The sequence below is a fragment of the Juglans regia genome, chromosome 9 (genome assembly GCF_001411555.2).
Source record: "Juglans regia cultivar Chandler chromosome 9, Walnut 2.0, whole genome shotgun sequence".
Taxonomy (NCBI): domain Eukaryota; kingdom Viridiplantae; phylum Streptophyta; class Magnoliopsida; order Fagales; family Juglandaceae; genus Juglans; species Juglans regia.
In genome coordinates this window covers 22,260,063-22,273,010 of record NC_049909.1, presented here as the reverse complement: position 1 = coordinate 22,273,010, position 12,948 = coordinate 22,260,063, and the positions used below count along the sequence as shown (strand labels likewise).

The following is a 12,948-nucleotide window of genomic DNA, read 5'->3' as shown; positions in this document are numbered from 1 at the left end:
GTGTAGGCTAGATTCACCTGCATGGTGTCGTCAGAGCCAGTAATCTTCGGATAAGGAGCCCGGACACTACCATCTAGAAATTCAAAGAGATCTTGGCTGGTTAATAGATGAATGAACTGATTTCCCCATAGCAAATAATTGGAGGAGGTCAGTTTGATGGTGAGCATATATGCACCATCGTGTTCAGCGGAAGGGAAGGTGATGAGGACGAAGCAGCCAGGGAAATGATCGAATAATAAAAGTTTGATACTATATAGAAGTTCAATGACCTGTGTATAATGTGACTGAAATCCTCAACAGAATATTGAGGCTATCAGTTTCATTATATAAAACGTATTTACAAATGAAAAGTTCTATATAATAGGAAACAAATAATAGAATATATACAGTTGAAATTATCCTATAAACTAGGAAAGTAAAGATATATACAAGATAAAATCATCTAAGATCAAGAAAAGGATCCGAAGAGGATTCTTCCTTATCATGACCAACGACACAAGAACAGCAGGAAAAAAAAATGCCTAAATATATAAATTAAAGTACGGGTATTTAGAGTTCGTTTCTTGTTCTTCTTCAATCTTATTCTTCTTTTGTTTTGGTGGGTATTTACTGGCGGCTCTGGACACGAAGAGGCAGCTCATGATGATCATACGTCCTGCTAGAGAACACAATTGCGGCAAACAGGACAAGTTATCTTATTCCTCAACCAGTGGTCAATGCAATTGGAATGAAAAATGTGATTGCACACTGGGAAAACTTGACATGAGTCCCCAACTGCAAAATCCTCCAAGCAGATGGCACAATCAGTACTACAAAAACTGGCCGATTTTATACCATGGCTTCCATAATTTACCAAAGTAGGCAGTTTCTTTGAGGCCCTCAGTCTTTGCCCTCGTCTTTCACCTACGTCCCTCATAAACCTATCTAATATTCCAAACACTCGGACATTGTTTTCTTCTATAGCTTGATAAAATGCAGCTGGATGAGATATTGGATTAGAAACATTCATGTCTTGTCGATGAATTCCTTCTCCTTCTTCAAGATCATATCCAGGCCTCACCTCTTTCAGCCATTGAAAGAAAGCATGCAGAATGTGAGCAAGGATGAGGAAGAACAACATCACGCTAATGCACATAATGATGGAAGTTGGGAGATCAAGAGTTATTGTAAAATGAAAAGATGGAGAAGAAAGTGCTGGAGCAAAGCGTGGTGGAACGACCTTGCCATCGGCCATGGGAATAAACTGTGAGAACAAATTAAGATCGGCCATATGTTTTAGATAGGGATCGACGTCTGTACACGTACGTGCTTCAACTTTGGATTTTATAAACAACAAAAGCCGAGTGACAAGCGAGATTAAGAACTGTCTGCATCCAAACCTGCATGGTCTGTGGATTCCTATTATGGGCGTCTAGCCTTCAGATAAGAGCGGGCATTATGGGAGACCTTTGTCAAAGGTTGGCTGGCAGGCTCTGTCCAACAGTCATGTCCAACTATAGATAGTTAATAATATAAAGTTGAATTTATTAGAATATTATCCTCTTTTCTTTTTTTCTAAGGATTATCCGTTTGTTCTTATTTACTTTAGGAAAAATATTGTTTTAAAAGTTATTATGTAACTGTAAATTTAAGTGATTTAATTTTTGAAGTTAAATTATAAATTTAACGTATTATATTAAATTATGTTAATTTATAATTTTATTTTTTAAAATCTATTTATGACTTCTTTTAATTTTAACTGCATGCAATTCGATTTTTATAATAATCTGATAAAGTGACTCGAAAATCCCCATTTTTATGTGTTGATAAATAATGGGAGTACTGTTTTGGGGAGGGGGAAGTACGTATTTCTCAGAGAAAAAATTGAAACGTGAAAGATCTATAACGAGAAAAAAACTATACTAATCATATAGATTTGGAAAGATAATAAATTTTAATATTGAATTTTAATTCTCAAGATATTTAGTTTAAAATAAGAAATTAATAGACAGGATAGCATTATTTATAATTAATACGATGCTAGAATTGAGATAAAAATTATGATAATTGATTTATCATTTGCATGGCCATTAGAGCATTCTCATTGGATTAGCTAAAAGCTAAATCCAATGAAAATTTAACTATTAGGTCAATAAATTACTCACATTGAATTAGCTATATTGGAATATAGCTACAGTAATATCCAAACTAATTTTCAAATTTGGAACACACTATTCATTCATTAAATCCTTTTTATATTAAAGTACATTTTTTGATGAATGTAAGATGAATTTAACTTTTAGCTATTCCATTTATATAAATCTCCACATTGGAATAGCTATTTTTTCATTATATGACAATAAAATAATATAAGATGAATTTAATTTTAACTATTCACATCAAATGTCCAAATTGAATTATCCATTTATTCATTATATAGTAATGAGTAATTAATAATTTTAAAAAAATTTTAATTTTTTTAATTATAAATTTATTTTATTTTATCATATTTTACTGTTCATAATATTATATATTAATTTGTAATTGTATTCTAATTATATTTTTTTAATTGTCATTTAAAATGGAGAGAGAAATAATTAATATTAAAAGGAGAGAGAAAGAAATAATATAAAAAGGATTTGATGAATGAATAGTGTGTTCCAAATTTAGAAATTAGTTTGGATATTACTGTATATTTGGAATATAGCTAATTCAATGTGAGCAATTTATTGACCTAATAGCTAAATTCTCATTAGATTTAACTTTTATCTAATCCAATGAGAATGCTCTTAGTACAAGCGGCCTGATTCTATTGGTTACCAGACCGCACTGCAGTAGAATTAACCTGAGAGTAACCCATTTTCCCCCATCCTTGCGAGTGCCCCACTGCCACCTCCCTTGTCATCCATTCCCTCACCAAATCACCAAACCCTATACACTCTCTCTCTCACTCCGCATTCTCGCAGATCCCAAACCCTCCACTTCGTACCCATTATTTCTCTCTCTTTGTAGCGCTTTGATTTGCTATTGCCATGGCCACCGTGCTCGAATCCCTTATCGTGCCTCGCGCCTCCACTCTACCTTCCCTTACTATCTCTCCGATCGCGGCATCTTCGTTCTCCGCCCGTAGATTGCCCCGGTTCGGAGGCCTCAGGGCAAGACCGAGTTTCTCAATTCGCTCTTTTGGCTCGGTGAGTCCGATCCCAAGTTCGCGACTCGCTCGTCGTGGTGGTCTAGTCGTGTGCGAGGCTCAGGACACTGCTGTCGAAGGTTAGGATTATGATTCTGTACTCCAGTGGCCTGCTTTGCTTGATTCTTTTATCCTTTTTTTTTCAATTCTGTTTAATTTGTATGGGCAAGGAAAAGGAAATCATAGAAAGTTTGGAAATTTTACGGAGTGAAAAGACATAGCAGAGTAAAGCGATAATGAACTAATCTCAGACTTCGTTAGTCAGATTATTTCTGCTCATTTTTATGTTTTCTGAGCCACCAAAAATATCGCTTATTTTCCCCTTTTAGCTTAAATTTGTTCTCGTAATGTTTCCTTTTCCTGTTTAGTTCCTTTGATTCTTGCGGGGACTACTCTGGATGAAGAAATGGTGATACTTTCGAATTGTTACTTCGAAGCGCGTTTGGTGGCCACAAAAGTTCAATTGCTTCCGGATTTCATTAGCTGAGAGAATAGAACAGAGGAAAATTTTATTAGTAGACAATAATTTCTTCCGATAAGTAAGAACTTAAAATAAATTTCTTGGTAAGGAAGTATTTTGATAATACTTGTTTATTCTATGGGATTTGGTTTAGGAATATCATGAAGCGATACTTGTTCAGCCGAGTGCTTGACCTGGTAGTGTGGTAGGACTTGGGCATGCGTTATCACTTTGTAGGGTAACGTTGACAGTTTTTATGTCGCTTGTAGCAAGGAAGAATCTTACCAGATATAGATTAGAGACATCCAAGTGACTTATCCAAAAAAAAAAAATTGAAACATATCCAAGTGGTTGCCTTAAAATTTGGTTTCGGTCCCCTGGAGTCAATGGCTTGATGCAGATTGATATGGTTGCCTGCCACTAACAGAATTCAGTACTTGATAGCTACCTTCACACACTCTTCTCTAAGTTCTCTTCAACAGTTGAGGCATGCAGAACTTTGTAGCCTATCTTTGGCTATAGTGAAAGTTTGCTTCTCCTCTTTTGGTGTTGTGCACTTTGAACCATGGCTGATCAGTGTCTCTTTCGATGGTTTGAGAAAAATCTTAACAAAACTAAAACTTTGTTCTTTGGATAACTGCAGTGGCTGCTGTGACAGATGCAAATTGGCAGTCGCTCGTTCTCGACTCTGAGTTCCCTGTTCTGGTTGAGTTCTGGGCCCCTTGGTGTGGGCCATGCCGTATGATCCATCCTATCATTGATGAACTGGCAAAGCAATATGCTGGGAAGCTCAAATGCTACAAAGTTAATACTGATGAGAGCCCTTCAGTTGCCACACGATATGGTATTAGAAGCATCCCTACTGTCATCATCTTCAGAAATGGTGAGAAAAAAGATGCAATTATTGGTGCTGTTCCCAAATCCACATTGACAACTAGCATAGAGAAATTCTTGTAGAGGTGGCAAGTAAAGAAAGCCTTTACTGGAATCGAGCTGTTTGTAGTATCTATTTCTTTTCTTAGTTTCTGATGTCCCGAGATTGGAAACATTGTACCCACAATAAACTCATATTTGTTCTCCTGTATAGTTATCAGATGCAGCTGTATCTTCTGTTACCTTAGGAGAATGTACTTGCAAATATACTTGTTTGAAATGTCTTGAGAGTATTCTCCTGTGTATGAGTTAATATAGCAACTGTTGCCTGTTGGCTTATGTTTCTTTATATTATTATGGAAGACCAGAGGTGGAGGGGACTGGGGAGGTTATATTAGCTGTGCTTTAACAACTAGGACTAGGAACACACATTTGGTTAATGGCTGCTGCTATGCTCGCCTTCATTAGAGGAATCAAGGCCATGAAACTTGCTAAAGAAAAAGGCCAAGATTCGGCTGTGTTTGGGTAGTGAGATCACTCCACTACTATTCAATATTTTATCATTACTTTTTATTTCTTTTTATTACTATTCAGTATCTTATCATTATTTTCTTACTACGTTTTCATTACTATTTATAAATCATCTGAGATCATTTCATTATTTAAATATCGCTGAGATCAATATTGCTGGCTTTAGTCACGGCAGAGGCACCGGCACTACGTATTAGAATAGATGATAGTATTAGAACAGATGACAGTGCAAAGGCACATGGACAGAAAAAAGTATTAGAACCACCATTTGCTCCCTTAGCTGCTCTGCGGGCGGTGCCTAATCTATTTTTGAATGTGTTTTGCTCTACTGGATTTGGGCTTTTTTTTCTGTTATGATTCTACGAAACGCTTGTCTCATTAGTAATGCGTTTGTTGTATCAAGAAACAGACTTAGAAATATAATTTTTCCTGTATAGAAACTTTCCTAAATCCGTAACCTTTTTCATGGATTTGGATTTTTTTTTCATGAGTTGGACTTTTTAGAGTTTTTGACCCAATTCTATGGTCTAAAATTGAGGAGAGATAAATACATAAAGTGAATTCTATATTATTTATAATTGTTTAAGTGAATTTCTTAGTAAACATTAAGGTCCCGTTTGGATACAAAAATAGTTTCATCTCATTTCATAATTATAATTTTTTTAAATTTTCATACAAAATATAATAAATAATTCAACTTTTTCAAATCTGAAAATAATAATAATATTAAAAAGTAATATTCTAATAATATTTTATTTAACTTTTATCTAAAATCATCTCATCTCATTATTCAAATGGGATTTAATTATTTATCAAATGCATTAAGGGTTCTTCATCTATTTATATACTTCACTCTAGACCCCAAAAGACAAATTATCTTGCTTCTATTTATTCTGGTGTGTATGCATTAGGATGTTGAACTAAGTTAAGTTGAGATAATAAAATATTATTAGAATATTATTTTTTAATATTATTATTATTTTAAAATTTGAAAAAGTTGAATTGTTTATTATATTTTATGTTGAAATTTGAAAAAGTTGTAATGATGAGTTGTGATTAGTTAAGAGGAGTTAAGGAACCAAACAAACCCTTAAGTCTGCGATTTTTTTTTAAATATTGGATTATTTATTTATCTATTTACTAGAATTGAAACATGTTTTTGAACCCTAGATTAGCTGTGTGAATGGACGAAATGGGATTACCAGAATATTATTATCCGATATATATAATAATAAGAGTAGTGATAGACTTACTACTCTATTATTATCAATTTACTATTCAAATATATTTCTAATTTTTTTTATTATTTTCTTTTAAGTATTTTTTTAACATCTTTAATCACTATAAAAAAATTAAAAATATATATAATTTTATTAATATTTACTTTCTTAATTATTAAATAAAATTAAAAATTAAAAAAATCAAATGAAAAAAAATAATAAATGAATAATATTATAGTACTAACTCTATCATTATACTTTTACAATAATAAATTGTAGCCGGAGAAACTTTTGGAAGCCAGCTGTCACTCATACCATCTAAAGTCAAACATCCTAATCTACGTCTGAAAGATTATAAGATCCCACGGGTGCCCACGTGTCATCACTCCACCTCACAAAATCGTTGACAATTTGATCCAAGGGTCACATTCTTCTGGATTGTCATAGGTTCGGCCATTCAATTAACTACGGTTTAATTGAAATAACGTATTATTTAAATAATGTATATCTCAATCCAAATTAACTACTGTTTTAAAAAAATGCAATAAATTATAAAGGTTGTGTTTGGATGTTGAAATGAGTTAAGTTGAATTGAGTTGAGATGATAAAATATTGTTAGAATATTATTTTTTAATATTATTATTATTTTGGGATTTGAAAAAGTTGAATTGTTTAATATATTTTATATTGGAATTTGAAAAAATTGTAATGATAAATTGAGATGAATTTGGGATCCAAACGAAGCCAAAGTGTTTGGGTGCAGAACACGAAATAGCGTTACTGTACCTTTGAAAAGTAAAGAGTTGCATTAAAACGGCATCTAAAGCTACCTTCTCTATGTCTTTGACTAACAACAATGCAACGTAGACCGAAGTAGATTACGATGAGGGGCGAAGGGACGAGCAACTCAGTCGTACATATAACTTATAAGCAACGTCAAATTATTAATTTATTTTTATAAAATTTTATTATTACGGTAATATTTCTTATATTTTAATCTATTAAATATATTGTTAATTTAAAAATCTACTACATAAATTAATTGAGTAGTGCTATTTAAAATTATTTACATCACACACTATTCATATAATATAATTTAATAAAAAATATAATAAATCTTATATTCTAAATAAAATTTAATAAAAAATTTAATTTTTAAAAATTTTATTCAACTTTTATCTTATTTCGATTCACTATCCAAACCTCTTCTAATTATAATATGTTTAACTTGTCCTTATTGGGGGTTTCTAGAGCACACACGAGTTGAATTAAGTACATATTTGACTTCGAATTGGAAAAAAGGGGATAATTCCTTACAATTTCTAAACAAAATAATTAATATTGTGGTGGGACAAGAGGAAGATTATAAATAAGTTGGCTTGGCCAGCCCTACTAATTAATTCTACTTAATTTCAAAGGAAACTGATCCTCAGAAACGAAATTCCAAGGTGTTAGCTAGCTACCAATGCGGTCCCAAGGAATTGATAGATAGTCTGATATATAGGAGGCTATATAATATATATATATATATATATATTATTGAAGGGAACATAAATTAATTAAGAGCCGTACTATAATACCTTAAATTTCTAAAGATCAACAACAAAATAATAACCATATATAATATATACATACTAGGAGAGCTACTATAATACCCTTATCATGCATTGTTTTATATTTACTTTTTAATGATATATTACGATATATTATGTTATTTGAACACGTGCTAGCTAGGTTAATTGATCACCATATTAAAAAAAAAAAAAGATCTATTTCATGCCAAGGTTGAAAAGATCTCAAAATGATCGTATAATAATTTTAAAAAGTGTAAGTTTCGTTTTTTTTTTTTTTTTTGAAAAAAAATAGAGTCTATCATAAAAAATAGATTTTTTTTAAAAAAATTATCAATTTTTAAAAAAAAATAGTTTACAAGACTTGTACGCTCTAGAATTATACAAATCACTACCCTATATATATTATAACCTAAGTTTAATATATAGCTAGCTAGCACCGTACCGTTGATGTATATAAGTTTGAAATAAATATTCTTTTTTTCTCCCTTCATCTAGAATAAATGATTCTTGGTTACTTTGTTACTTCAAGTACTTCAAGATAGACACGCTATTGAATTCTCAAATAATTAATTAACAAGTGAATGTATGCCAAAAAAAGAAAAATTGAAACGATAAACATATTATTCAGTATTAATATTACTTCTAAACAAGGGTTGATTAATTAGAATTGTTACGATATTCTAGTATGAAAAGTTTACTCGTAGAACTCAACATTCTCATAATTGATATATTTTTATGATAACATTTATTATTTCTGACAACTCAACGTACATTTAAAGAAACAACATTAGCTAGGAAAATAAGATTTGAGGAAACAAACAAACTAAACTAAACCAAGGACATATAAATTCATTACAAGAAAAATAAATATTTATGACGTTTATTTGTTATAAAATTGACTATTTGTATTAGAATATACTCATTTAAATAAGAAATAACTGTCAATAAATAAATAATTTTCTTATAATTAAATGATAATAATGAAAAAAATAAATCCTTGCAGAACTTAAGGAAAATGAGTTTTCTTCAATTTTCTTGTTGCCTCTATATTGAGAGAAAAACTATTGGAGTATAGGCCGGGGACAAAAAGAAAATACAATTAGTAAAATACTTATATATCATAATTTAATTTTGAATCTTGTAAATTAAATTTTATTATTTAAAAGACGTATGTGTTATGCTCTAAACATTAACTTGAGAAGATAATAACTCAAAAGAAAGTACATAAGTAAATGCATATCTTAGTATTTGATTTTCACTAGAGAGTGCATATATATTATTTTAAATAAAATTTGATTAATATAGATAAAAATTATGCCGTTGGCAAGTCAAAATTATCGATGTGAATTCCACAAATCTACCGGTCTACACATGTTAGTAGTACTACTGATATTTTGATAATTAATTTACACACCATTATAATTTATTGAGAAGTGCTATACGGCATCTACTGTAGTGGTGCACACAATGCACATACTATGTGGATGTCTCTCATCCAATTGTTTTTTTTTATCTTCCTTTGGCTTCTCTCTCTCATCTCTCTCTCACCAACGTCTCTCTCCCATCTCTCTCTCATCAACTCTCTCTCATCATCTCCGCTCTCTCTCTCGTCTAGCTCTCTCTCTCTCTCATCTCTCGTCTCGGTCTCTCTCATCTCTGCTCTCGCTCTCTTTCTCATCTCTGCTCTCTCTCTCGTCTCGCTCTCTCTCTCATCTCTGCTCTCGCTCTCTCTCTCTCATCTCTGCTCTCTCTCTCGTCTCGCTCTGCTCTCTCTCATCTTTGCTCTCGCTCTCTCTCTCTCATCTCTACTCTCTCTCTCTCTCGTCTTGCTCTCTCTCTCATCTCTGCTCTCTTTCTCTCGTCTCGCTCTCTCTCTCATCTCCACTCTCTCTCTCTAATCTCTGCTGTCGCTCTCTCTCTCCTCTCTGCTCTCTCTCTCGTTTTCCCTCTTAACCATGTGGTGTATATTTTGACACCTAATTTGTGCAAAATTGACTTCAATAAACAGTGGCTTCTATATATAATATTTCTCAATTATATTTCTAATTTATTTCATTGAAAGGTCAATATTGTAAAAGCATTAAATTTTACTACGCGTTAGCGATACATTGAACGCCTGTGTGTGTATATAAAAATAACCCCACCCTATTCACCATTCACCAACCTCAACCATTCCATTTCTTCACGATTCAACGTCTCTCTGAGTCTGCGTGTCTGTTCCCCTCTCTTCCATAAGAGTTCGGTTCAAGGTTTTTGATTCAGAGACCCTTTTCTTGTTCTCTTTCTAAACGAGGTATGATTGTTTTCTTGTTCTCTTTCTAAACGATTCTTTTGGTTTGCTTATTTGATTGCAGTGGTTTTAGTAAACAATGGATTTTCTTTGTTGTTTTCGGATTTTATTTTTGAAAACGATGTCCAGTCCCGGACTTCGTTTCCTAAATCAATCCTTTGGGAGTTTTTCTGTGTATATATAATATGTTCTATATGATGGGGAGTTTATTTTGTGCTCAGTTTTCTTGTGAGAAAAGTTATCTCTTTGGATCCTAAATTTTATGCTTAATTTTTCTGGTAATATTCATCGATTGAAACAAGAAGGGCTGTACATGTTTTCGAGGGATTGAGGGTCAGTGTATTGCAATATTTTCTCTCGTTGTCATTAGGCCGAGGTGAAGTTGAGGGACAGGAAACAAGAAAATATTCTTACCCATAATGATATATTTTCCTCGATGAAGTGGAGACAAACGTTGAACTGCTGAACTTTCAGTTTATCTTTTTGGGTTTTAGAAAACTGCGAAGGGAGACGGTAGGATCTACTTATCAAGAGGATCCTCCTTTCGTTTCGTAGCCCAAAAAAAAAAAAATACAGAGGGGTTGGTCCATCTTCCTTTTCTATTTGACTTAATGGAGAGATGAATATATTATATAGGCCATAGTTTGATCAGTCTGTAATTATCTTAGCTTAAATGTATAAAATAAGTTTGAATCATAGGATCGAATAAGTGTTTTCAATTTTGATGATATCTTTTATTCGCCCAGTCTGGCGTTTGTAAATCAGATACTTCGGATTTTGTGGTGTTGTAGAAATATCCACATGAGCGGAATGAATTGAATTATTAAGAAGACCCGGTCTTTCCAATGAAAGAGAGGTTTTTCAGTTGTCCACTGCCAGAATCCTGGAATTGATGCGCGTCTGTAAATTGTAATAGATATTTCTAAAGCTCAGTGCTCCTCGGATATTATAGGTGCCAGATAGAAAAGGAGTGCTAGGTTGCAGGGGGGCCTAGCGTGGATTATGCTGCTGGAATAACAGACATAATTCTCTCTTTTACTTCCTAAATGTGATGATGATAGGCAAGAGTCCATATTTCATATTCTTCTTAGCCGTGATTCTGGGGTTTTTGAAGCATGCTTTTTGCTCTTCCTTCATCTGTTTGCAGCCAGTCTGGCTGTTTGACATTCCCTTTTCTCTTGTCATTTGATGATTGCCACTAACTTAACCGTAGATTATTTGATCTTGGCCTCTCCCTTGGTTCCTATTCATTCGTTCTTTTATACATTCTGATCTGTTATTGATGAGTTTCTATGCATATTTCTGCATCCAGTATCATCCTAACGAGACCTCATTTTGTAACAGAGTAAATAGCTATGGAACACAATTTCTTTGAGCCTGAGTTACATTTCGAATCAGCTGGAGATGTTTCTTTTCATCAGACATGGAAATCCATTTCTGCCCCAACATCAGTCCCAGACAATGAAGATGGCTGCTTTGATTGCAACATATGCTTAGATTCAGCACATGAACCTGTGGTCACTCTCTGCGGTCACTTGTACTGCTGGCCATGCATTTACAAGTGGCTTCATGTACAAATCTCCGCAGATGACCCAGATCCGCATCGGAAGTGCCCCGTTTGTAAAGCTAACATCTCACCGACATCGTTGGTCCCCCTGTATGGCCGGGGCTCCTCCCCTCCAGATTCTACTGGCAAGAAACCCAACTCGGGCCTTGTCATACCCCACAGACCAGCTCCTTTCGGATTGAACACTCTTACTTCTGCTACAAACTCTACTTTGGATTCCAGCCACCAACTTCACCCAAATTATTTTCAGTCACAGTCACAGTCATTTCATCACCAGCAATACTTTCCTCACATGTATGGAGGTTTAGCTGCAGATGCATCAACTTTTCTTGGGGGTGAAGCGATGGCTCGTTTATTTAGTCCAACAATTGGCATGTTTGGGGAGATGGTATACGCGAGGATGTTTGGGAGCTCAAATATAAGTGTATACCCTTATCGTTATCCGGGTTCCCATCCTCGCACAGGGATTGGCAGTACTAGGATGAGAAGGCAGGAAATGCAGCTTGACAAGTCTCTTAATCGACTTTCCATTTTTCTCTTCTGTTTCATAATCTTGTGTTTTCTCCTTTTCTGATCACGTTTCCTTTCTGGCTTTGGCCTTTATAGTCGCCGGAAGATGTAACATTATGTGCCGTAGATCATCTTTTTTTTTTCTTTTTTGTGTATAGTATTATGTGACATTTTTTTAGCTGGATTTATGATGAATTATTGGTATGGATGTATCTGCCGCTTACGATCACCAGTGGAGCCAGGAATTTGATTGGATTGGGATTGCACTTTAAAGGAACTTGTGCCATATGAGCTTGTCAGATGGTACTGTTTTAACTACCTCCGTTGAAATTCACAAATCTGCCGTTGATTATTTTCAAAATTTTCTGGGTCAGTCTGGCACTCGTGTTTTACCTAACCTGGTCTTCGCTATTATTATTATTGGAGTAATATTATATATAAATCTTAAATAGATAAATTTTATACAAATTTTTTATAAAAAAATAAATCTTATTAATAAAGAATAATTTTTTTATATTTTTTAAAGATGAGGTCAACCTTTTTATAAGGATTTGTATGAGATTTGTCTATTTGAGATTTATACAAATAATTTCTCATTACCAATGAGGAGAACCAGGTCATTGGCAGAGTCCCTACCATAAAGGATGTTAAGGATGCCTTCTTTACCATTTCCATTGAAAGTAGCCCCGGGCCAGATGGCTTCGGCTCTGGTTTCTTCAGAGTCTGTTGGGGTCTGGTCAAAGATGATCTTCTT

General features: G+C 33.6%; 3 protein-coding genes across 4 annotated transcripts; 2 read left to right on the top strand and 1 right to left on the bottom strand.

Annotated features, from left to right (window-relative positions):
• Positions 1–658: 658 nt before the first annotated feature.
• Positions 659–1,234, bottom strand: LOC118349442 (RING-H2 finger protein ATL77-like). The gene has a single exon (XM_035693877.1). It carries the CDS (start codon positions 1,232–1,234, stop codon positions 659–661), a length of 576 nt encoding a protein of 191 aa, XP_035549770.1.
• A 1,608-nt stretch (positions 1,235–2,842) lies between these two features.
• LOC108992718 (thioredoxin 1-like) lies at positions 2,843–4,851 on the top strand. Its single transcript, XM_018967349.2, has 2 exons — positions 2,843–3,249; positions 4,273–4,851. The coding sequence occupies exons 1-2, from the start codon at positions 3,012–3,014 to the stop codon at positions 4,584–4,586; spliced, it is 552 nt and encodes a 183-aa protein (XP_018822894.1). The 5' UTR covers positions 2,843–3,011; the 3' UTR covers positions 4,587–4,851.
• Positions 4,852–9,977: 5,126 nt separating this feature from the next.
• Positions 9,978–12,461, top strand: LOC118349392 (E3 ubiquitin-protein ligase RMA3-like). 2 transcript variants are annotated; one of them, XM_035693772.1, is made up of 2 exons: positions 9,978–10,120; positions 11,462–12,461. In XM_035693772.1, the coding sequence occupies exon 2, from the start codon at positions 11,473–11,475 to the stop codon at positions 12,256–12,258; it is 786 nt and encodes a 261-aa protein (XP_035549665.1). In that variant the 5' UTR covers positions 9,978–10,120; positions 11,462–11,472; the 3' UTR covers positions 12,259–12,461. The 2 variants fall into 2 exon arrangements, with proteins under 2 accessions (XP_035549665.1, XP_035549666.1); XM_035693773.1 differs by lacking the exon at positions 9,978–10,120 and adding an exon at positions 10,130–10,152 and having other exon boundaries at positions 11,460–12,461.
• The last annotated feature ends 487 nt before the right edge of the window (positions 12,462–12,948 follow it).